The 26,497-nt window shown below is 43.3% G+C and overlaps 1 protein-coding gene across 3 annotated transcripts in view; it reads left to right on the top strand.

Moving 5' to 3' along the window:
* Positions 1 to 24,223, top strand: part of PPP1R1C (protein phosphatase 1 regulatory inhibitor subunit 1C) — a 119,718-nt gene extending 95,495 nt beyond the window's left edge. For 2 of the 3 annotated variants that reach the window (XM_073633741.1, XM_073633742.1), the window contains exons 5-6: positions 3,285 to 3,440; positions 23,800 to 24,223. In XM_073633741.1, the coding sequence (XP_073489842.1) occupies positions 3,285 to 3,440; positions 23,800 to 23,891 (248 nt within the window). In that variant the 3' untranslated portion in view covers positions 23,892 to 24,223. The remainder of the gene's footprint in view (positions 1 to 3,284; positions 3,441 to 23,799) is intronic. The other variant, XM_073633743.1, reaches the window with a different exon arrangement.
* The last annotated feature ends 2,274 nt before the right edge of the window (positions 24,224 to 26,497 follow it).

Below are 26,497 nucleotides of genomic sequence, written 5' to 3'. Positions count from 1 at the left end.
AGCTTTGAGAAGGAAGGGCTGAGCCCTGACACTGTGGGAATGTAATCCATGACTGCAACCCAACCTCCAGCACCACCAAGAGCAGACAAGCATCCAAGGTGTTTGGATCTTCTGAGGCTCAGGGGTGTTGGCAAGAACCATCTCTCAGTGGCTTCTCATAGGATATGAAAACATATTCCAAGGGGTGCATAGTGCAGGAGAGAGCCATTCTTGCAGCTATGTGCTTCATTTAGTCCTCATGCACACGGACGTTTTTACAGCTGCTTTTTTGAGCTTTTTTTGCAGCTTAAAAAGGCTGTCTATGGCTTCATGCCCGCCTAGGCGTTTTTGAGCTGCAAGTGGCATAGGCGTTTTTAAGCTGTAAAAAAAACCCAGGACCAGTGGGTTCTAAAAGACGTTTTTCAGCTGTAAAAATGCTCTAACGCTGAAAAACGCTGAAAAACGCTGAAAAACGTCATTCACCAACGTTTTTCAGCGTTTTTGATCCATTGAAAAAAAAAAAAAAATTTGAAAAAAAAAAACGCTCAAAAACGCTAACGCGGAAAAACGCTCAAAAAACGCTAAAAAACGCTATTGCAAAAACGCTGAAAAAAGCTGAAAAAAGTTAAAAAAAATCACTGCAAAGATACTGGCGTTTTCATAACGTTTTTTTAACAGCCTGTGTGCATGAGGGCTTAGTCCCAATCTTTTGCCCCTCCCCCCTTCTTGACTCACAGTTGGTGGGCCTACATTAAATTGAACATATTGGGTTTGGGCAGAGGATAAACACACAGAAACATTTGTGAAATGTTTGTTGCCTTTCACATTCATATGTAAACCTAGTATCAGCCTTTGGAGACCTAAAACCCCAATTCCAAAAAGTTGGGATGCTGTGTAAAATCTACAAAAAACTGAATGCACACAGCGTCTCAGCTTTTTTTGGAATAGGGGTTATTTAGACAAGGTCATGGATAGGTTGCTTATTTTATTAAAATTATTATTACATTTTTACCATGTTTGAATGTTAAACAAAATAAAGAAAAATATTGGGTTTTATTATTTAAACTAGCGTAGTACAATATTTTAAACATATAGATGTTTCATCTTCTCCAAATATTGCCATCAATGTAACTGCATTTTGGAAATGAGAACACTTGCTTGTTTGGAATGAATGAATTCATTTATTTTCAATTTGATGAGGAGGGTTGGACAGTAGTGGAGTGCAGTTTCTGTTTTGAAACAGTTCAATGTAACACTTTAACTTCTCTAATTGCCGTTTGGTACAGAAGCACTGGTTTTAATTCTGTTTTGTTGCATGCCATAAAATAATTGCTTTTTTATGTTAGCTTGAGCTTGTATTGCTGTTATACAGTATGTTAAATGAGCATGCACATGTGCTTTGTCATTGCAGAATTATAGTTCTGACTCAGCATGTCAGGCTTCTGCAGAGAGAGAACTGTTTCCACACAGACAGAAATGGCCTTCTCTGCAGCATCCTTGCAGGGGACAGGTTATTATTCTGTGTGGCTAAAGAAAATGAACTGTAAGGTTCTGCACATGCTTTGTTTTGATGCATCTGAATGAATTTTGCTCACCTAAACTAACAGTTCAGTGGGGCTTTGATTTTATTGTGTTTGAATATTTGATTTATTTCAGGTTTCTTTTACATGCTAATTCTCAGGCTATTAAACCTAAGAAATTATTAAGTCCTAGTCACTTCCCAACCAGCCGTTTTAGTTAAATGGACAGTCAAGGGAGTGGTTATTCAGAATGGACATTTTAAAGGATAAGTTCACATTTTTTTTACCTTTTTGCAGGGAGCCTGTAAAGCATTGCACCCAGGATTGCATTGTCAGGCTCTTGCAAAATGTCAATACACTGTCTATCCATACCTTTGATATGGGCAGGGAGTTACTGAAGTCCAGGAAGCTAAATAAACTAGGAGATCACTCACAAGCACCCTTGCAGTTCACTGAGATCTACAAGCCGTCAGCCGCAGAGGCTGAAGCTACTTGTAGGCATTAATTAACAAAACTCTGTGAACGAATGATGCAGCCATATGGGCAGAGCCCCGCATGGCCACGCTGTTTTCAAATTGTGACAGTGGGTGCAGGAAGAAGGTCCTCCACCCCCTGTCACAGGGAAGGGGAGGATCGGGGGGTGAGGTGATGGCTGCTCAACATTTTATATGTTACATCCTAAATATGGGTATAACATATAACATATTGAGAAAGGTGAACTTAGCCTTTAAATATCATAGTGTTGACTGTTGGTGCATACTCGGTGCCTGTGATCGTACTGTCCTTAGACAGCATAGATCACAGGCAAAATGTACAAAGGCAATCAGAGTGGCTCTGTGCATCGTGATGTCTGTTAGCCAATCACTGCGGTCACACTGCCTGCATTTACATTTGACACCTTGGGGTGTCTACTTTCCAAAAAAGGGAGTGTTTTGGGAGTGTTGTGCTGTCAATCCATTTTAGTTGGTATGTTTTATAAGAGAATTTAAAGTGATTGTAAAGACAATTAAAAAAAAAAATTAGAATACAAAAAAAAGTCATATTTACCTGCTCTGTGCAAATGCTCTTCCTCTTCTCCAGGTGACCCCTCAGCAAGCACTGTGCTAAGGGGGAGTCCATGCAGGAGTACTTCCGATCCAGGCTGTGTGTGTCTATAGACACACATAGTGCTGGTAAGCACTGCCCCCCTCTCACTTCTCACAGCCTATGGCTAATGCTGCTCCCAGTCTCCTGGGAATGCAGGAAGAAGGGAGAATAGTGCTGCAACTGAGAGTATTGTGGGAGGAGACAGGTAAGTGTTTAGGAATTGGGGGGGGAACCAAGTAGTGGGGGGAGAGAGAGAATGCATTAAGGGTAAATAGTTTTTGACCTTAGAACCACTCTATGGAAAGTGGTGGTTTTTAAATACCACCAAAAGAATGCTCTTTTTCTGAATGAATTCTAGAAAATTCATAGTGCAGTCTTGCATGACTAATTGTCAGTCAATGTACCGCAGCACTAAAAATGGACAAAGGGGCTGGAGAAGGATAGAGTGTAATTTGCTGGTATTGAGGTGGCTAGAGAAAGATTACTCAGAAAATTTAGAACAACCAATCCTATTAAACCTTTCCTTCTCCAGCTATCATTTTCCTTTACAGGTTTGATATTGCTTGCGTGCCATAAGGTCTTCCCTAAACTCTTTTTCAAATAATTAATATTTATTTTTATAAAGCACCCCTTAAATTCTTTTTTTTTCCTTATTCGCTATTGTTTATTTTGTTTTTATGTGCTTTATTGCATGTGCAGGCAGCAATGAGCAGGCAAAACCTTTAATTTCTATTGATGATAGACATCAGTCCACCAGCATGCCGCATGAGCAAACAGTAACAGAGAATACCAAGCTGCTCCTGAAACCAAGACGAAAAGACACTCCATATCATCTTGATTTGCCATTCTTCCCAGGTAGGGTCACTAGATTAGTGGGATATATAGGATAGATACAATATTTAATTCGGTCAGGCAATTGCAAGATTTGCTTAGAGGAACATTACTAGTTTCTTCTTTAGGTAAAACTATGTTGTCTTTAAAATTTACACTGTAATGCTAAACCCTTTTTTTTTTTTTCACAGAGTAGGGAAAAGTTAAAATCCCCTGTGTCCCCACAAAATTCAAGCTCTTTTTGTTCTGGTTTTGGTCTCTGCAGCTAAAAGTAATAGGGAAATTCCCCAGGGCAGGAATAGAGAAGAAATCTATGAATAGTGACAACTGATTAAGCGGGGGCGGGATGGATTTCCTGTTGTGTCTACAGAACAAGAATTGAAATAAAAATTTCTCCAATGGGACACAGATGGGTGTTAACCCTTCCGTATATAAAAAAAAAAAAAAAAAAAAAAAAAAAGATTTGGCTTTAGATATGATTTAATGTACAATAGCACATTAAAGGGACCCCACTGCCTTTTTATTGACATTGGTAAATAGAGAAATTTATTAACGTAGTAAAATTTTCTCTTAACCCCCTCCCCTAATCAATCCAGTTTACTAGGAAAAGCTAGTGCAAATGAAAATAGCAGCAATTACACAGAATGGTTAAATGTGTGGGATAAGCGTAAGTTTCAAAGCAACAAAATATGCAAAGAAAAAATAATTGCTAAATAAATGAAACCCCTTCTGTAGAAGATAATACATCTTACTAGGGCTGATTTGATGAATTTATATAAGGTAACAAGACTGGCATGAAGCACAAAAATACTAGAATATATAAAGCAGGAAAAGCGGTAGCTAAGAAAAGGTAAAAATATTTGTGGGGTAGAGATACCTGTTCAGTTCAATGATAAAAAACATTACAAATGACTGCAAGGTTTCACTTTTTCAGATAACATGAGTTGAATTAGGTAGACCAGGCCATTCAACCAGTCAATTCAAAAATATAAAAATGCTTAACACGAGCGTTCTGTTTATTTTATCACTTCAGTCACCTTTTTTTAAAGAAAAAATAGATCAGTTTCTCATCAGTTGTACATCAGTTTTTTTTTACATCCACTACCAATGCAAAAAACAGATGCAAAACAGACCATTTATCCATTTACATCTGTTTTTCGTTCGTTCTGTTTTTTTAACACAAGTAAAATAGGGCTTTGATCTGTTCCAAAGAATGGATGTTAACAAAAGCTGATGTAAAGGATGATCATCCGTTTACATCCTTTTTTTCTATAGAGATGCATTGATGTCCATTTTTCATCCGTCAACGGATGGATGAAAAACAGACAAATGGAACGCCCCTGTGAAAGGGGCCTAAAGTGGAACTAATCTTGCCTCCACTCCAGTTATGTGGTGTTTGGGAGTAACCTGCTGGTCACTGACATCTTTGGTCAGTCTTCTTCTGGTCTCTGGTTTTTTAGGGAGGTGATTAATTTTGGCAGATGCCAAAATTGTACACTGAGCTCTGCATGCAGGTAAGAATACTTTAACTTCCCTAGCGGTAATCCTGAGTGTGGCTCGGGGTTAATTTTCAGTACCAATAACGGTAACCCCGAGCCACACTCAGGATTGCATCGCAGTATCCAGTTACAGTTACTTATCTTGTCCCCAGGATCCTGCAATGTCCTCCCGCTGTATCCTCCGGCCGGATCCTCCGCCCAATGCATCAATATCCGGGCTCTATTCCCTGTGAGCATCACAGCGCATTGGGGACGGAGCCTGGCGGCAAATAAAAAAAAGTACAAAAACATAACACACACACAACACACTGTAATCTGTAGATTATATTACTGTTTTAAGTCATTTCACAACAGTTTTGTCCCTAGTGCTTTGTCCAGTGCCCTAGTGCCCTGCCTGCACATATATATATATATATATATATATATATATATATATATATATATATATATATATATATATATATATATATATATATATATATACCATTCTTTCTACCTGGAAACTTGAGAATGTCCATGGCATCCGAAAAGCGTTCCTCTACGTCAAAAGCAGTTTCAGACCAGCTAGAAAATAGCGAATTAGAATCACTTGCAGAATTGAGCGATAGTGATTCGTGGGGAAATTCGTCATCAGACACTGAAAGTGACAACAGCGACAATTCTGTGACTGCTCAGTGATGTGCAAACTTGGTGCTCTACTGACTGTGGTACGGATCATGCAGCACTGAGCTCAGTCGCAGAATTTTGGCTGTCATCACTTTCAGTGTCTGATGATGAATTTCCCCACAAATCACAATTGCTCAATTCTGCAAGTGATTCTATTTCACTATCGCTGTTTTCTAGCTGGTCTAAATCCGCTTTGGACATAGAGGGATGCTTTCCGTTGTCCTGATTGTGACGTCAGACTTTGTGCAGTCCCATGTTTCAAAAACGTTCATACCCGGGATGTTTACTAAACCAGTATGCAGTGACTTTTTATAATTGTTTATAGTTCTTTATTATATTATAATTTTTGATTTCGTGTTTCGAACTTTATCATACCCGGGATGTCCACTAGACTCTTGTTTGGACAGATTTAAGTGAGTTATTCCTAAGATTTACAGGCCTACAATATAAAACACCAAATTTCCATACAAAACAATGTACCGCATTGACATTCAAAAATCAGACATAATCATAGTGCCAGGGAGGTTAAAGCCAAAGAGACAACGTATCTCTCTTGTGTTCTAAAAAAAAACTTGCCTGTTCATAATGTTTTTAATTAAAATTCCAGTTTAGGGATGTAGATGGGATTTGTGCTTTTGTCAATAGCATCATTTCAACATCATTTTGGGACATTTCTGAGATAGTTTAGATAATATTGGCATGTGCAGTTGACCTCCTTCTGACCTGCATTTGACCTGCTTCAAACATGCTTTGCAGTCACATAGTTTTGTATTGGATTACAAAATGTGTTTGATGCAAGCAAAAGCCTGTCAACACACGCCCCAATGTACAGTATCTCACGAAAGTGAGTACACCCCTCACATTTTTGTAAATATTTTATTATATCGTTTCATGTGACAACACTGAAGAAATGACACTTTGCTACAATGTAAATAGTGAGTGTACAGCTTGCATAACAGTTTAAATTTGCTGTCCTCTCAAAATAACTCAACACACAGCCATTAATGTCTAAACCACTGGCAACAAAAGTGAGTACACCCCTAAGTGAAAATGTCCAACTTGGGCCCAAAGTGTCAATATTTTGTGTGGCCACCATTATTTTCCAGCACTGCCTTAAACCTCTTGGGCATGGAGTTCACCAGAGCTTCACAGGTTGCCACTGGAGTCCTCTTCCACTCCTCCATGATGACATCACCGAGCTGGTGGATGTTAGAGGCCTTGTGCTCTTCCACCTTCCTTTTGAGGATGCCCCACAGATGCATAGCTGCCAACTGTCCCGAATTTCCCGGGACATTCCCGGGACTTGGACTTCATTCCCGGATTTGTGGCGTCCCGGGAAATGTCCCGAAAAATTCGGTTCCGGTTTTTGAAACCGCCGCCGCCGCCGCCGCTAGAGGTCGGCGGCCGGCGGAGACATTGTCTCCGCCGGCCGCCATTTTGTTGGAGTTCAGGAAGACGGCTGGGGGGGGGGCTAGACGAAGCTTCTGCGTCGCCGCCCACCCCCTGCCCCGCTCCGCCTCGGCCCGCCCCGCTCCGCCTCGGCCTGCCTCGGCCCGCCCCGCCTCGGCCCGCTCCGCCTCGCCCCGCCTCGGCCCGCCCCGCCTCGGCCCGCCCCGCTCCGCCTCGCCCCGCCTACCCCCCGCCCCGCTGCCAGTCTGTTATGGAAAGGGGCGGGGGTTCTAGGTGGGGGGTGAGCGCGCGCACCGCTGTGGGACACGATGTGAGTGGGGGGGGGCACAGGGGACACCTGATGTGAGTGGGGGGGGGCACTGGGGACACCTGATGTGAGGGGGGGGGCACTGGGGACACCTGATGTGAGGGGGGGACACCTGATGTGAGGGGGGGGGCACTGGGGACACCTGATGTGAGGGGGGGGCACTGGGGACACCTGATGTGAGGGGGGGACACCTGATGTGAGGGGGGGGCACTGGGGACACCTGATGTGAGGGGGGGGCACTGGGGACACCTGATGTGAGTGGGGGGGGGCACTGGGGACACCTGATGTGAGGGGGGGAGGGCACTGGGGACACCTGATGTGAGGGGGGGACACCTGATGTGAGGGGGGGGGGCACTGGGGACACCTGATGTGAGGGGGGGACACCTGATGTGAGGGGGGGACACCTGATGTGAGGGGGGGGCACTGGGGACACCTGATGTGAGGGGGGGCACTGGGGACACCTGATGTGAGTGGGGGGGGCACTGGGGACACCTGATGTGAGGGGGGGGGCACTGGGGACACCTGATGTGAGGGGGGGAGGGCACTGGGGACACCTGATGTGAGGGGGGGGGCACTGGGGACACCTGATGTGAGGGGGGGAGGGCACTGGGGACACCTGATGTGAGGGGGGGGCACTGGGGACACCTGATGTGAGTGGGGGGGGCACTGGGGACACCTGATGTGAGTGGGGGGGGCACTGGGGACACCTGATGTGAGTGGGGGGGCACTGGGGACACCTGATGTGAGTGGGGGGGCACTGGGGACACCTGATGTGAGGGGGGGGCACTGGGGACACCTGATGTGAGGCGGGGGCACTGGGGACACCTGATGTGAGGGGGAGCTCCGCCGGGGACTCCTGATGTGAGGGGGGGCTCCGCCGGGGACTCCTGATGTGAGGGGGGGCTCCGCCGGGGACTCCTGATGTGAGGGGGGGCTCCGCCGGGGACTCCTGATGTGAGGGGGGGCTCCGCTGGGGACTTCTGATGTGAGGGGGGCTCCGCTGGGGACTTCTGATGTGAGGGGGGCTCCGCCGGGGACTCCTGGTGTGAGGGGGGCTCCGCTGGGGACTTCTGATGTGAGGGGGGCTCCGCTGGGGACTTCTGATGTGAGGGGGGCTCCGCCGGGGACTCCTGGTGTGAGGGGGGCTCCGCCGGGGACTCCTGGTGTGAGGGGGGCTCCGCTGGGGACTCCTGGTGTGAGGGGGGGCTCCGCCGGGGACACCTGATGTGAGGGGGGCTCCGCCGGGGACACCTGATGTGAGGGGGGCTCCGCCGGGGACTCTTGATGTGAGGGGGGCTCCGCTGGGGACTTCTGATGTGAGGGGGGCTCCGCCGGGGACTCCTGGTGTGAGGGGGGCTCCGCTGGGGGCACCTGATGCAAGGACGGACTCTGCTCGGACATCTGAAGCAAGGACGGACGGCTGGTGGCAGGCGACGTGGCAGGTGACATGCTCAGGGATCCCACTGATTCTGCATTATGGTGAGTTGAATGATTTCATTTTATATTACAATGTAATAATAGAAATAATGCGCTTCAATCATCCTGACACCATAACAACCATGGTGCCGGGATGATTGAAGCATTAACACCAGGTGTTTGGAGTATCTTTATCTGCTGATTGTTAAACTTTCTAGAATACACATATTTTTATTGTGTAGGATCTGGGGCTGCTGTCCCGTCATTTCCCTCTCTCTCCCCCTCTCCCCCCCTCTCCATCCCTCATTCATTTCAGACTCTAACCACACCCTCTAGAGCCACGCCCATTTAAGCCACGCCCACAATTTCGCGTAAACCACGCCCATTTTTCGGCGCGACGCGCTTCGCGCGCCGCACTTGTCTTTTTTTGATAGGCCACGCCTGCTGGTGAATGCCCCGCCCCCTAATTATTGGACAGCTCCGCCTACAGCCACAAAAGTGTCCCACATTTTTTTTTTACAATGTTGGCAACTATGCAGATGCTCAATAGGGTTTAGGTCTGGAGACATGCTTGGCCAGTCCATCACCTTTACCCTCAGCTTCTTTAGCAAGTCAGTGGTTGTCTTGGAGGTGTGTTTGGGGTCGTTGTCATGTTGGAATACTGTCCTGCAGCCCAGTCTCTGAAGGGAGGGGATCATGCTCTGCTTCAGTATGTCACAGTACATGTTGGCATTCATGGATCCCTCAATGAACTGTAGCTCTCCAGTGCCAGCAGCACTCATGCAGTCCCAGACCATGACACTCCCACCACCATGCTTGACTGTAGGCAAGACACACTTGTCTTTGTACTCCTCACCTGGTTGCTGTCACACACGCTTGACACCATCTGAACCAAATAAGTTTATCTCAGTCTCATCAGACCACAGAACATGGTTCCAGTAATCCATGTCTATAGTCTGCTTGTTTTCAGCAAACTGTTTGTGGGCTTTCTTGTGCATCATCTTTAGAAGAGGCTTCTTTCTGGGATGACAGCCATGCAGACCAATTTGATGCAGTGTGCGGCATATGGACAGAACACTGACAGGCTGACCCCCCACCCCTTTAACCTCTGCAGCAATGCTGGCAGCACTCATACGTCTATTTCCCAAAGACAACCTCTGGATATGACGCTGAGCATGTGCACTCAACTTCTTTGGTCAACCATGGCGAGGACTGTTTTGAGTGGAACATGTCCTGTTAAACCGCTGTATGGTCTTGGCCACCGTGCTGCAGCTCAGTTTCAGAGTCTTGGCAATCTTCTTATAGCCTAGGCCATCTTTATGTAGAGCAACAATTTTTTTTTTCAGATTGCCAGAGAGTTCTTTGCAATGAGGTGCCATGTTGAACTTCCAGTGACCAGTATGAGAGAGTGAGAGCGATAACACCGAATTTAACACACCTGCTCCCCATTCACACCTGAGACCTTGTAACACTAGCAAGGCACATGACACCGGGGAGGGAAAATGGTTAATTGGGCTCAATTTGGACATTTTCACTTAGGGGTGTACTCACTTTTGTTGCCGGCGGTTTAGACATTAATGGCTGTATGTTGAGTTATTTTGATGGGACAGCAAATTTACACTGTTATACAAGCTGTACACTCACTACTTTACATTGTAGCAAAGTGTCATTTCTTTAGTGTTGTCACATGAAAAGATATAATCAAATATTTTAAAAAATGTGAGGGGTGTACTTTTATGAGATACTGTAACTCTAAGCCCTAACTGGATGACATTTTTTTTTAGCACTGTGCATCATAGACAATCGCCATGTTCTTTTTTCATAAAATACTGTTTTGGCCTTTTTTCATTGTTTTTAATCTCAGTTCTGAGATCTCCTATAACCATTTTCAGCTACTTCCTGTCCACATGCACTCATTCCAGTATCAGCTGCACATATTGTTCTGCCCCAGCCTCCTGAAAACGAAAATGTGCACAATATGTGTCTGCGCGGCTTCCTATAGTCTTTGTCAGGTGTGCATGTGACAGGGTTGACAACATAGGTACACAATTGGGAGGCAGTTGTCACAGTTTTATTACAGGAAGTGCCTGAACAAAGCTCTTCCATGCAGAAACAAAAGTCATTCTTTTATTGTAAGCTTCATTTTTTAAAAAAGTTTGAAAACAACTTTTGAAATTAAATTACATTTAATTTCCTAGGGTTTGATTTTTTTCAAGCTCAGTGCCCTCACTCCAAGTAATCTAAGACTAATAGGGCGTACACACGGTCGGACTTTGTTCGGACATTCCGACAACAAAATCCTAGGATTTTTTCCGACGGATGTTGGCTCAAACTTGTTTAGTCTACACACGGTCGCACAAAGTTGTCGGAAAATCCGATCGTTCTAAACGCGGTGACGTAAAACACGTATGTCGGGAATATAAAACGGGGCAGTGGTCAATAGCTTTCATCTCTTTATTTATTCTGAGCATGCGTGGCACTTTGTCCGTCGGATTTGTGTACACATGATCGAAATTTCCGACAACGGATTTTGTTGTCGGAAAATTTTATCTCCTGCTCTCCAACTTTGTGTGTCGGAAAATCCAATGGAAAATGTCCGATGGAGCCCACACACGGTCGGAATTTCCGACAACACGCTCCGATCGGACATTTTCCATCGGAAAATCCGACCGTGTGTACGGGGTATTAGTTTTTTGGAAAGATAATTTAACTTCCTAAGAAGCAGTGTTTTTTTTTAATGTACTGTACATATTACCCATTTAATTTTAGAGGGGTCGGATTGAGCTAGCATTATTTGTGACTTTTTGTTTACTAATATATTTGGATTGTGCTGTTTTTTTTTTTTTTTTTTTTTTTTTATTATTGCTTACGTTTGAAAAACTTTAACAAATGATTTGAAAAACGTTTAAAAAATATAGTACAGAAAATTGACAGCAGTTATGGAAAAAAGACAGCGCGTCCTAATTCAGAGAAAAGAAATTATAGAGCCTTTGTTTAGACAGAAGAACACAGGAGCCTTGTAACACGAGTGCTAGTTAATCTGGAACAATGTGACTTTTGATAAGCTCAATAAAAAATAGACAAAACAAATTCAAGGACTCGAACAGAATTGCAGTGTTCACCAAAACAAAAAACAGAACATCATGACTCCAAGCTGTTGCTAATAAAGACAGTTTAAATATACTACCAAACCATCTGTACTAAAATAATAAACATTCACACCCTATAGCAGGACGTTCCTGCATAAGAAGCTTTCTGGCAGTGCCATTAGGTATTCTTTTTAAAAGCTCACCTAAAACCATATTGTGTTCCTATTGTAGCTCCCTTTCTGTGCAAAGATGCTATCACCATCAGTGGTCAGGCTCAGAGGGCAGTAGAAAAGTTCACAGAGAAACCAGCTGGATAAATGCAAAAGCTGGTACCCCTGGAGGATGGCGCAGGATCTAAGCACTAACTGGTCTTCACCAGAGCACCTGATGGTGTAGATGGGTTTTCCTGTGTGTTAGTGTCAGGATGTGGTCCCCAGGATCGTCCCACCAGGCAGTGAGCAAGCCGGGATTCTGATAGCAGAGGTAATAGGTAGGGATCAAGTGGAACTGTAGTCAAGGAACAAGCCAAGGTCAGTAATGAGTGGTAGTGAAGATAGGGACAGCAGCAGGAGTGAAAAGAGCAAGATATTGTCTGAAGAAGAGCACAATAATCTGGTAAACAGGAAGTACAATACATGGCAAAAATTGAAAGTTCATGGGAGGAGCAAGGAGTTTAAGGTTCCCCAGAAACAAGATAACACAATTGATTAAAACAAAACCATAAAAAAAACATGCATGTCACATTAGACCAGGTTCACACTAGCTGCGGCTGTGGCTCGCAGCAGGGGGTCCGATGCTTCCCTATTCTCTGTTTCAGGGGGCGAATCAGGTCTGAATTTTTGCTTGAATTCAGACCTGAAACTGAGTCAAAGACACACAGGACCCTTTTGCAGTGCTGGCTCCATTGGGAGCTGATCACACTCTCCTGTCATGCGAATTGGATGCAGGGAAACCTGCATCCAATTCACATAAGTGTGAACGCAGCCTTATACCCTCCATTATACATAAATCAACAAAACTGTGAAATTAAATATGCAGACTGAGACTGCCATTTACTATCACACAGCAGGCTTTGACTTCATGTGCGGCTCCTGGGACACCCATCACTCTCTACCTGTGAAAATAAATGTCTTATGCAATAAATGTGCTTAACAAGTTATACGAAATCAATAATAGATCAATACATTTAAATATAATGTGTGTGGGTAATGGCTGTCACACATTCTGTAACCAGAAGTGTGGCACGAGTTCCTACCCAGAGATGATGTCAGCTAAAGTTGCATCACAATGATGCGGGCCTAGCTTCAATACATTTCCACCTGATTGGTCATCCTCAGGAAGCCGTGACGCAACTTCTGCTGACACCATCTCCGGGCGGGGACTCGTGCTGCACTTCTGGTTATGGAACGTGTGATGACCAATACCCCCACACGCAAACAAATGCTGTATACACCAGGGTCTGGTTCAAACAGCACTTAAAATAGTGAGTGTATTTCAATATTTTTTTATACAATAAACTTTCTGTGTGGTTTTACACTATGAGATTCTCTTCCTGTCATATCCTCCCCTCTGAGTGGCAACACCAAGTTATCAAGCAGAACTGGGGGAATCCAGGAGGAGCTGAGCAATGAAGGGGAAATGCCACGCAAGCTCTATTGACCACACTAGCGATTGGTGGTCATGTCCATTTGGTGAGTGCAAGTCCATGTGGGGCACTACACGCACAGTGGAATAGAGCACTACTTTTTAACTATTAAAGGGCACCAGCACTTTATCACTTGAGACAATCAATGTGGGACTTTGCATTTGGCACTTATATTTAAATGTATTGATATTTTATTGATTTTTTAAATAACTTTCTAAGCACATGTATTGCATAAGATATTTATTTTCACAATTTTGTTGATGTATAATGGAGGGTATAATGTGGCATTTTTTTTTCAATCAATTGTGTTACAATAGTGCACATGGTAACTGCAGCAGTCACAACAAGTTTGATTTAATGAATGCACAAGTTCATAGTTTAACCCTTTATTTTATATAGTATGTATCCAAGGCTCAGAATAATTTTTTCCATTTTTTAAGATAAAAAGTAAGGTTGTCCAGGGGAACCGGCAGGTAACTGTCCAGTATGTCAAGTGAAAAAAGCCACAGCCACACACCACAGAGGTCCCAGGTTCCAATCCAGATCCTGACAGATGCATTGCATACTTGCATGTTATGACAGACCTATCCCCTAGTCTTACCTCCTCCTGCGATACAAAGTCTGCGTCTGGGCATCATGTAGTTGTTTACTGCTGCCATCTTCTTTCAGGTCTGCCATGTTCTTTCTTTAGCCATCGGTCAGCTATTGATGAATTTAAATTGTTCCAGCATCCTGCTTTTATTTCTAGCATGCACCACAGTTAGTAGCCAATTTTAAAAAATTGCTAACAGAAAGAGAAAGCAGTTTTAGTACACACGCAAAATCTCTTCTGCCAATGTGCCAATAGCTTTTTAAATTTTAGTTTAGTCCCCCTTTAATAAAAGCTTCAGGCTTAAAAAGATTGAAAAAAAAAAAGACTTTTGATACTACACCAACTCTTATATGAGATTTTTGCGATTAGATTTACATCTATTTAGTAAAGAGTGTTCATAATATGTACAATCTAAGGTAAGCACAATTTACATACACCTAAAACATGGGCATGCACATAAAACTGTTTAAAAAGGTAAATATTACTGTGTGCTTGTATCAGATATGCAAATAGTGATTTTAAGAAACTTGTCTCCTTCCCTTTTTTAGCTTACACATTCCCTTGTTGGCCCCTTGGCTTACGGGGTAGGGAGCTTAGATAGAGGTGAGACCAATCATACTTTTAGTTCCTGATGCTCCTATTTACATATTCGTTTCCCAACTCTTTGTAGGCATATATGCAGGAACATCTAAACGTTTGCTTACCATGTCGGATGTGCTTGTTGCTTGCAGTGATGGAGAGACTATTAGGTCATGTGGGAGTTCACTACAGGCTATTCAGACCTAGTTAAACAGTGTCTTTTCAAAATGTGTAAAATTCTCTATGCAATACCAACCACCAGGCCAATCAGGTGTAAAAACAAGCCTGACCCTTTTTCTTAACATTTACATAGTGAAAGTTTGTTAAAACAGGTAACATGCATCTAGTATACAGGATGGAATCATTTTAAGAATTAGTGCTTTGCTCGCAGATTGTCAAGGCTACCTTTGCATAGACAGAATGCAATTTGCATACATTAAAAGGTGAATTCTAGTTCACACAGCCCGTGTGATAACATTGCTCTAATAATGAAGAATTATATTTCCTTTGCTTTACAGTCAGCAAAGACCCAAGCTGTATTTCAGCAATATGTCAGCATAGGATGTCTCTGGAACCTGTCATAGGTAGCAGGGACCAGAAGAGACATGGTGTGTACCCAGATGCTGAGACCCTAGGGTGGACAACCACTTGAGTGAGAGATACTGAGAGTTCAATGGGGGCAGAAAGAGAGGAGAAGGGGGTTGCCCACATTGAGCAGGCACAGGGAGAGATATCTTGGGCCGTCTGCTTAACAAACTCCCTGGGAGCTCCCCCCAAGAAAATGCTGACTTGGGAGAGACAGAGCTGACTAGATAGAAAAGAAGGTTGGAACCAGCTCTCCGTTTAGTATCCAGATTTAGCTCTTGAAGCTCATGCTAAGAGGTCAGCATAATTTAGTGCTTTCGTGTTGCTCTCTCGCAGGGGATAAACCATTACGAACTGTTTTGGAAACTTATAGAGGATATATTCAGACCCAGATATCTGGCGTAGACTCAGATGGATCAATTGTATAATATATTTCTCTGATAACAAAACTTGTTCAGCTAGAAAGTGCTACTGGGTTTACTGAATGAGAGAGACCTCCCTCACATTAGGATTCATCATTGAGTAAAGGTGACTAAGCATCCTGAGACATCCAATCAAATAATTTATTGTTTTATAATTCTCTATTCCCCTTACATTGGGGGGGGGGGGGGTGTTAACCAGAAAGTGGAACAGAACTAACAGTTCCCAATAAAACATAGTAATGCTTTCCTGCAACGGATGGAGATGTTAGGCACCATTGCATTAATAACTTTTATTTATCCAATAATGAATTGCCTTGGTGTCATGGTTATGCAATAGAGTTTCTTTGTCAGCTTACCTGTCTCCATGTATTCCTCTCTAAAGACCAGCTGCCTCTCACCTGACTGGTTTTATAACCTCTCCTCTAAGCATGGCCCCACCCCAGGCCCTATCAGGGAACCCTATATTAACCTGTGCACTGCAAGCCAGCAGTGCTGATCAACCATTGTGTGTTAGCCTCCGTGTGTACTTGCTGTGTTTCCTACGTCTGATTCCTGTTAGCGTCTTTGGCCTGTTCTTACTATTCCTGTCTGCTCGTGACCCTGACCTTTGGCGTGTCCCTGACCATCCCTGTTTGCCTGTGACCCTGAACCTTGGCGTGAACTCTGTTGTCCTTGTCTGCTTGTGGCCCTGACCTTGGCTTGTCCCTTACTTTCCTTGTTCCAGCCTGCTGCCTCCTTCCTCTTCTCCTGTAGTCTACCGTGAGCGTGAGCTGTGAGACCCTGGGGGCCGCGACCTGGAGCCAGACTGCAGCGCAGTCCATCCTTACCACTAAAGGCTGTGGTGAACACCTGCTGGCTCTTAGACTCCGCGCCCTGGGGAATCTATGCTCTAGCTCCCAGTGGGATGTCTGTCAGTGATCCTGTAGACCTGCTTCCTGAACCTCCCAGGGTTCAATCCGCAGCAGTCAGTCCTAGGGTCCACTACCTTGTGGTGCACTTCTGACTCCTACAGGTGACCTGACACTTTGATCAGCCATGGACCTGACTGATGTGCCGCTACCCGCAGATGATCCGTTGCAGGACTTAGTTCGCAGACTTGAGACCCAGGAATCGCATCAGACCCAAGTGATGCGATTCCTTCAGGATTTGGCATCCCGTTTTGAACAGGTTCAGGCCTCATTAGGACCCCCGGTTCAACAACCTCAACCGCTATCTGCTGCTGCACCTATCGCACCAGTTGCAGCCACACATTCATCACAACTGCCAGCTCCGGCCCGTTTCTCTGGGGACTCCAAGGCTTGCAGGGGGTTCCTTAGCCAGTGCACGATTCATTTTGAACTTCAGCCCCAAAACTTCCTGTCCGATTGGGCGAAAGTAGCCTATATTATATCCCTTCTGTCCGGCGAGGCGCTAGCTTGGGCTGCCCCTCTGTGGGAACTGAATGATCCAGTGGTTTCTAGCCTGTCTGATTTCTTGAAACTTTTTTGGAATATCTTCGAGGAACCGGGTTGTGTCCCCTCAGTGTCTAGCGCTCTTCTACGTCTCCGTCAAGAGTCTCCTTCTGTGGGACAGTATGCTCTTCAGTTCCGTATTCTCACAGCTGAATTGAGCTGGAATAATGAGGCCCTTTTTACATGGCCTCTCTGATAGAGTGAAGGATGAATTAGCAGGAAGATCCCTTCCTGCTGATCTGGACGGTGTCATCACCTTGTGTAACCAGATCGATATTCGCTTTCAGGAGAGGGCCCTGGAAAAAAGACGCCAGCATTCCCCGTTCCTTAGGCAGCTTGAGCTCCCAGTCCCTTCGCTTCGATCCGAGGAGCACCCCCTGCCCTCTGAGGAATCTATGCAGCTGGGCTGGACCAAGTTGTCTCCTGAAGAACGCGCTAGGCGCAGAACTCTGGGCCTGTTCCTCTATTGTGGGGCCAAAGGTAATTTTCGTGACACTTGTTCTCTTCGTCTGGAAAAACGATCGGGGCTAATACATCTGGAAGGTGGAGTATTAGACCCTAAAGTATCACCTTCACCTTCTCATCTTCTTCTTTCTGTGAGCCTTCATGTCGGCGCTTCCTCTCGTTCTGTCTCGGCACATCTGGATTCCGGAGCCGCTGGCAATTTCATGGATTGGGAAACTGCATCTTCCATGAGACTTACCCTTTTGCCCCTTTCAACGCCATTGGTGGTCTTGGCAATTGATGACCTCATAAGAGGGGTGGTACTGTCATGGTTATGCAATAGAGTTTCTTTGTCAGCTTACCTGTCTCCATGTATTCCTCTCTAAAGACCAGCTGCCTCTCACATGACTGGTTTTATAACCTCTCCTCTAAGCATGGCCCCACCCCAGGCCCTATCAGGGAACCCTATATTAACCTATGCACTGCAAGCCAGCAGTGCTGATCAACCATTGTGTGTTAGCCTCCGTGTGTACTTGCTGTGTTTCCTACGTCTGATTCCTGTTAGTGTCTTTGGCCTGTTCTTACTATTCCTGTCCGTGACCCTGACCTTTGGTGTGTCCCCGACCATCCCTGTTTGCCTGTGACCCTGAATCTTGGCGTGAACTCTGTTGTCCTTGTCTGCTTGTGGCCCCGACCTTGGCTTGTCCCTTACTTTCCTTGTTGTTCCAGCCTGCTGCCTCCTTCCTCTTCTCCTGTAGTCTACCGTGAGCGTGAGCTGTGAGACCCTGGGGGCCGCGACCTGGAGCAGTCAGTCCTACAGTCCACTACCTTGTGGTGCACTTCTGACTCCTACAGAGTGCATCTGTCACCTAGCCTCAAGGTGACCTGACACTTGACTGAACATACTGGGAGTCAATCTCAGGAATTGTAAAAGGTGAATATTAGAGAAATTGAAAGGCATGTCCCAGCACAACCCTCCAGTAACCCATCTCCTGATATAAAACAATCGTTATGAACATAAGAAATATTAGTCATTAATAAGATTTTTTGAAACTTTCCTGGAGCTAAAGAAAAAGTTGACAACCTAGAGAACACATCAAGACGTAATAACTTGAGACTTGGGGGCTGCCAAGGTCCATGGTGTGCTGGAAGTTAGAGCAGTTTCTGAGCAATAGCCTCCCAGAAATGCTAGCTGTGAGAAAAAGGAAATCTCTCAGTTGAAAGAGAGCATAGAGTGGGCCCTATTTTGAAAAGCTCAGAATGGTTATTTTCATACTTTTAAGTTTTCAGCTTGAAGTGATAGAGGCTTACAGGAGGATTCCAGATTTTTTTTTTTTTGAAGGGGTAAAACAGCTTTTGTTTCATTACTATTAGGGTGAAATGGCTAACGAGAGAAAGCTGTTTGTCCCAGTCTGCTGAAAACTGGCTGGGGAAAAAAAACTGTTTTCCCTACTGTATCTAGCCAGATTGCATCTTGAACAGATTGAGCATTAAAATACTTTGATGATCTAGCTTCTTTACTAGAATTCTTGACCTGAGATTGGGAAAGTTTAAAGTGAATAGGAAGCAGAGGATAGGTTCCAAGGTAGGATGATTAATAGGGAATTTAACTTGTATATCATGAAAAATAGGAGGATCGCATTTCCGATCAAAGAGACAGCATACTCTAGGACAGTGTTTCTCAACTCCAGTCCTCAAGGCGCCTCAACAGGTCATGTTTTCAGGATTTCCTTCAGATGAAACAGCTGTGGTAATTACTAAGGCAGTGAAACTGATTAAATCACTTGTGCAAAATAATGGAAAGCCTGAAGATATGATCTGTTGGGGCGCCTTGAGGACTGGAGTTGAGAAACACTGCTCTAGGATATGCCAGAAGGCAAAAACTGACTTATTTTATACCTATAAGAGATACGCTTATTTTATCCAGAGGTGAGCAAACTTAAGTGAGAGGGTGGGTTAAGGAGTGGTGAATACTCTGTACAGTGTGAAAAAAGAGGCATAGCAATTATGTTAAAAAGGGCATAACTACTGAACCTTTGATGTAGTCAAAGAAGGATTTTTTTTTTTTTTCACAAGAAAGAACTTTTTTATTCAAGATTTTAACATTACAAGCGATGCATAGGCACATTTAGATATGATAACAGTATATATGTAGTCACAAGATAGATGATTCATTTTTCACATAGACAATAGAAAGAAGTATGAGAGCAGTACATGACATTTTGGCAAAATATTGGTGTAGAGGTAGCAGATTAGAACAAATCAATCAAGAAGGTCTTGTGGGAGGGGATGGGGGGGAGAAAGGGGGTGGGGGCGGATTAAGGATACTTAAAAGATGGGGGGGGGCGGGAGGGGGAGGCAAGGAGGGAACCACAAATACCTCAATAGCTTAACTGAGCATATACATTAGGTGAAGTTTAAAGAGAACTCAATCATGTTGTATAATCATACAGTTGGTATCTCAGCGTCAACTTGGACATCATTCACAACCTCAGCACCCCATGCATCTATCCAACCCGACCATATCTTATCAAATTTCTTGGGGCAGTTACGATTAAGATATATAAGTTTTATATAGTGGGAGTATAGAATTCATTGCTAGGCGCCATGAAGATACTCTAGGGGGTGATGCATCCTTCCAGTGGAGAAATATTTCTTTTCGGGCATAGAACGTAGCATAGCTCAAAAATAGTCTCCGAGACGAGGACAAGACCACACCATATGGAGAAAGGAGGCGGACTCTAGACCACACCTGGTGCAGGCCACTGGGCTGTCAGGTGTCATAATTGTCAGACGTTTTGGGGTGTAATAGGCCCTGTGGAGGAACTTGACCTGCATAAATCGCTCTCTGGCCGATATCGTTTTGAACACAAAGGAGGATACACACGTTTCCCATTCCTCCTCTGATAAGTCAGGAATGTCTGCTGTCCACTTGACCAGAGTTTTCTCAAGTTTCTTTGTAGGGGGTATGGATAAATGAAAATATAGAGTAGATAATGGTCTATCTATGATTTTAGCTGTAAGTAATCCCTCCACAGGCTCTGATTCTAACTGGAGGAGAGATGGAAACTGTTTTCTATAAGCATGTCGGAGTTGATAATATCTAAACAGCATCCAACCTGGTAGTGAGTAAGCGTTTTTGAGATCAGAGAAAGTTCTTAATTTGCCACCCATCACAATGTGTTTTAGCTTAACAATTCCCTTTCTTGCCCAGACTTGGGGGTCTGGGACCGACTTCAAATGCAGCAATCTAGGGTTGCCCCACAGGGGGATGTGCGGGGAGGACCTCTCTGGATTGTTAAAACTATTCCTGGCCCTGTTCCAAACTGTAATAGTGGTGTTCATCAGGTCCGTAATGCCAGGGTGGGATTTCATCCCTCTGAACACCACATTGCTGAGAGAGGAGTAGGACCCCATGATGGCGGCTTCCAGGGTCACTGCCGGGTTATCACGTGGTTGAGAAAACCACCATCTAACCGTTACCAGGACGGCTGCCCAGAAGTATACCTGGAAGTCCGGTAAGGACAAACCCCCCTGAGTAACGGGCAGCTGGAGAGTAGTCATGGCCAGTCTCGGGGGTCTTCCATTCCAGATAAAGGAGGATAATATACTTTTCAATTTAGCAAAAAAATGAGGCTGGGGGATCAAGGGTGAATTTCGAAAAAAGTACAGAAATTTGGGCAGGTATATCATTTTAATTAAGTTTACCCTCCCTACTGGAGAGAGGGGAAGGGTTTTCCATGTTATACATTTTTGTGAGAGATTCTTTAGTAGTGGCTGAAGATTCAGTTCAAAATATGTAGACAGTGGAGCTCTAACACTTACTCCTAAATATTTAAATTCAGATGTCCAGTCTAAGGGGGTACCTGTCGGTGGGCTTTGACTGGATGCACTTAATGAGAAAATTATCGATTTTCCCCAATTTACCCTAATGCCCGAGAACATGCCAAACTCATCAATTATTTGAAGTGCTGGTGAGAGGGAGGATATGTCTTTAAGAAAAAGTAGGGTATCATCAGCATAAAGGGATATTTTGTCTACCACTACTCCTACCTGGATGCCCTGTACCAAGGGGTCGACTCTAATACGAGCAGCCATGGGTTCCATGGACAGGGCAATAAGTCCAAGGAGAAAGTGGACAGCCCTGCCTCGTACCCCTAGATAAAGGAAAGGACAGTGATAATGAGTTATTTGTTCTTATGCGTGCGGAGGGATTATGGTATAGCATCTGCACCCAGCCAATGAAGCGAGGGCCAAATCCAAATTTGCGTAGGACAGCCCAGAGGTAGCGCCACTCCACCGAGTCAAAAGCTTTCTCAGCATCAAGAGAGGCCACTACCTCCGGACCGTCCCCGCCTGCCCTAATGAAGGATTATTTTTGATTCTTGATGTGAGAATAGAATACATATGGAAATAAATTTGAGACCAGAGTGAAAATTCCCTGTTTTTTAAATCAAATTTTATTTATTGAAAAATATTTTTTCACGTTACTTTTACAAAATACATACAGCATGAATATAATAAAATTCTTATTAAGCTCTTTAAACCAGTCTCCTGTTCAAGGGAGTGCACTAGAGACCCACTACATCTCAGTTATCCTGTGGGCTGCAAACAATGACCTTGTAGCAGCCACTGAAGTATCTGGTTCTAAGCCAAAAGCATTTGAATAATCCAAGGCACGCATGAGCAGGGAGTTTTTAGTCTCAGTATAAATTAGTCTGAAGTGCACCATATCCTCTGGAGCAGACCCAGTTAATCCCATTTCAAAAAGAAAAGCAGGTGTTCTGTATGCCCTTTGAAGAGTAAAAAACTGTGTTAGTCTATGCGATGGTGGCAAAGAGACTGCTTAGACATTTAAAAAAATGGTTCCCAGATCGCCGCCCCCCCCCCCGTTTTTCGTTACAACATATTAAATTGCTCCCAAATGACTTGTATAGCACATGCATGTGCAGGACAGAAATGATACCTTTAGTATCTTCTGACCCAACCAACTTATCCAGAATTTCTATGTCATTGAAAATCAGAGCATTCGTGCCACTTTGAGCTTGTATTGTGTGTCTGAGCTGCAAATATTGGAATAAAAAGTTTCTGCCCTGCTTATTTTCATCTTGTAGTTGCTGAAATGATTTAAGATAGTCGGCCCGGTACAACTGCTAAACAGTGCCAATACCAACTTCGAGTTTTGAAAACCCTGAAGTTTAGCACATTCAGAAAGGGCATTATTGTCCTAAATAGGAGTGAATATTGTAAAACCTGTAATACCCATATATTGTTTACAAAAAAACTGACATGGCTGTTGGAGAATACAATTTTTTAGACATGGCATTAGAACAGCTGACTTGCTTAATACATGAAAAGAAAAACAAACACCCCAGTGTAAAACAATCCCCTTAATTTGGAGAAAATGTAAAGGCCTTTTTTTTGTTAGTAGTATGGTGATAAAGTGGAGTCCTCATTTTATCTGTCAATTAAGGGTAATTGTAGACTCGAGCTAGGGTTATTTTATAAAATTGATCATGAATGGGTGAAAGAGGTATTTAATAGGCTGGAAAGGTTTATGGCTGAGGAAGGTGAAATTGGACAATTTGTGAGTTTAATGGAAAAGTTAAGTTTGGATGGCGAGTTGATAATCCCAAGTATTTGCTGTACTTTTAAGGAAGTGCTTAATTATTCAGCAATACTCTACAAGTTAGTTCTATTAGGCATCTGATGTCAAGGTTTTTAACTATGGAACTGTATACAGTCAAAGGACATAGAAAGCAGAGTAAGTATATAGATCAATTCCCAGTGCTTCAGTTTATAATAGCGAGGCTGTTTGTTTTCTTTTTTGTGTTTTTTGATTATTTGTATGTTTACTGTAGTAAGAAAAAGTGAATAGGATGTTTCTGTACACTAAAGGTTGCTCTTTCCCTTGCAGCCCCCACCTTCCTTCTTGGTGGTTTATGGTTTAATTTCTCCAAATGTGATCTGGTCAAATGTGCTTCATCTCTCCAAAAGCCAGACTGCCTCATATTCACTGTAAATATACAGTATGCTTATTAACCAGTTCACATACCCATCCACTTCCAATTTTCCCCTTGACCTTACTTCTTCCTGAGTGCCCTGGTTATGCAATTCCTTGGCAGTAAGTGGAATAGTGGAAGTAAAATGAGCCCATCCTTAAATATTATACAGGATACTGACTTTATTGTACCTTACAAGTATTTTAAGCCAGACACACTGGTAAGTCTACCTCGAAAGTCAAACAACATATTTCATTTGCTTATGTCTCTATACAGGGGTTACACAGATGAAAAAACAGAAGGATTCTGCTTTTTGTGAGGAAGATGAAGAAAATAACAAGGATGAAGATGATGAGTGTGACCATTGAATACTTGACCATTTTTTGTATTGAAGTATAAGAACTATAAAATGCTGATCATTTTGTCACCTTACAGAATTCCAGGAGTCATTTTATCTCTCAGCTATGTGTGGTGTTTTTTAAGCAGGATCTCTTTAATGAACTTCAGAATTTCAACGCACATCATCATTATAATCTGATACAGAATGAGAAATATTGTCACGTCATCCATATTTCATGCATTACTGGTTTAATTGTACTCTTCTTATTGCTAACTTGCTAAATGGTGTTGAGAAGACAATCATGTAAATAGTGCAAATATTAAAACTGCTATATAAATAAACATTTAGAAAAAATCCCAACTGATTAAAAACTACTAGTTATTTTAATGCAATAACTTCCATGTTTACATCATTGGTCATGTATGAAGGCCTAATTGTTTTCTTATTTTACTGTGGCTATAACTAAAGTACAACACACAATACTTATTTATTTTATTTATTTATTTCAGGTACTTATATAGCGCCGTCAATTTACGCAGCGCTTTACATATACATTGTACATTCACATCAGTCCCTACCCTCAAGGAGCTTACAATCTAAGGTCCCTAACTCACATTCATACATACTAGGGACAATTTAGACAGGAGCCAATTAACCTACCATATGACACCGCATTCGTCTATCCTATGGGTGGCTGAGATTCTGGTGATATATTATTTACAACTCTAATGCAGTATAAATATTCTCTTTAAAAAAAAAAAGGGGGCAAGTAGATACTTGTTGGGTATCCAAGTGGCTCTAAGGCCCCATTCACACCTGAGCGTAACATTTTTGAGCGTTTTTCCAGCGTTTTGTCGCGCGTATTTGCGCATTTCCATGCAGCGTTTTCCGGCTTTGGCGTTTTTTTTATTAGCCAATAGGAAAAATGATCATCTGTTTCATGATTTGTTGCTATATTTTTAGATTTTGTCATCTGCTTCCTGCTCCAAAAACGCCCAAATCTGCCCGATTTGAGCGACAAAAAATGGTCCAGAACTTGTTTGAGCTTCAGGCATAGGGCTTCAGGTGACTTGGAGTGGAGATGTGAACCATCTGCATAGAAAATAATGGATTTTTTTCCCCTCAAGCGTTTTGTAGCTTAAGGCTTCAAGCTACAAAACGCTCAGGTGTGAATGGAGCCTAAAGATAATCACTATATGCTCATATAAGCTTTAACATCTTAAAGTATAACTTAGGGCAAACATTTTTTTTCCGTTTTGGATGGAGTGGAGAGATTTTAGAACACCTGTCAGTCTTTATTGCTGTCTGCGTCCTCATTAGGGAAATTCATCCCCTCTATTTGTCCTGTTTACCGTTATCATTGAAAGTAAAAGAAAATGCCAAATTTTGCGCTGTTCCCAGAAAAAGAATTGAGGGGAATCCTCTAATGGAGACACTAGTTCTGGTGACCTGGGAGTTCCCAAGGAATTCCCTTAACTTGCAGGTATTTCCTCTCACTTCCTGTTTTGGCTATGGGAAATCTCTGCAATGGGACACAGATCCCTAAAAAATCTGACAGGGGTTACAACCCTCCCTTGCCCAATCCAAAATTAAAAAAAAAAAGTTTTGCCTATAGTTCTACTTTCAAATAGTTTGTTTTAAATAGGCAGCTTTTGTTAGAATAATACTTGGTGATCCTGCTGTAAAGGTCCTTGTTTAGGCACATTCTGTTATGTGGTGATAAATCCCTCCCAAATTTGCTCCTGGGTTGTCACCTAGTCATTTGTGCATTGTATGGACATGGTCTAGCATTGTCTTAAAGCAGGTACAAAGCAAAGATGATGCCTGTCCATGCCCACATGATCATATTGCTGATCATTGCAAGCTCTCCAGCATACTCCCCTTTCTTCACCAAACAGTGTAATTTTTTAGCTATTTGAATAACCATGAAAGAGAAAAATGTGTTTTCGTCTAAGCCTGTCCAAAAATTACTGTACATTAGTTAGCTATCAAAATGTATCACCTACATTTTAGCTTTTCTTTTACTATCCATGGCTAACCCGGTGCCATGTTTTACTTATAGAAGAAGTCTCATTATAGAAATGTTTTCATTAAACTCCCCCCCCAGGGGACAAATGTTGCACTTTTATCCACTTGCTAGGTGCAGGGGATCCAGAACTAACGTGGTTGACAGCGCTCCTTCTCCTCACTGCTGTCTGACCATGCTGCTTTGTAGGGTCGAATAGTTAATTAGTTGTGATTGACAGTGCTGGTTTTCGGCATGTGCCTGAGACCAGTGCAGTCAATACTCATGCAGAGGGAAGGGCATGTCAGCACAAGTATGTTATATGCACCTGTGGCTGGTTCCTGAATGTCACAGCACCAGAAAAATATGACACCTCTCCAGGCGACTAAGCAGCAACCAGCCTTGGCTCTGTAAATAAAGAAACAGCAGTGGGTGTCTAGTGTTTTCCTGGGCTTAGTAATAGGGGATTTGTTGTGGCTGGTGTATAACATAGTTTTTCTCTGTCTGCTTTCACTGTACACATAGGGGGTGATACAATTAAAGTAGTTGTTAATCCACTGTACCAACATAGTCGGTATCCCCTCTGTATCATAATAACATTTGTCCCTGTGTAATGTAAAAAATCTGCC

The sequence above is a fragment of the Aquarana catesbeiana genome, linkage group LG06 (genome assembly GCF_042186555.1).
Source record: "Aquarana catesbeiana isolate 2022-GZ linkage group LG06, ASM4218655v1, whole genome shotgun sequence".
NCBI lineage: Eukaryota > Metazoa > Chordata > Amphibia > Anura > Ranidae > Aquarana > Aquarana catesbeiana.
The sequence above is the reverse complement of the archived record's forward strand: the minus strand, read 5'-3'. Positions and strand labels throughout refer to the sequence as shown.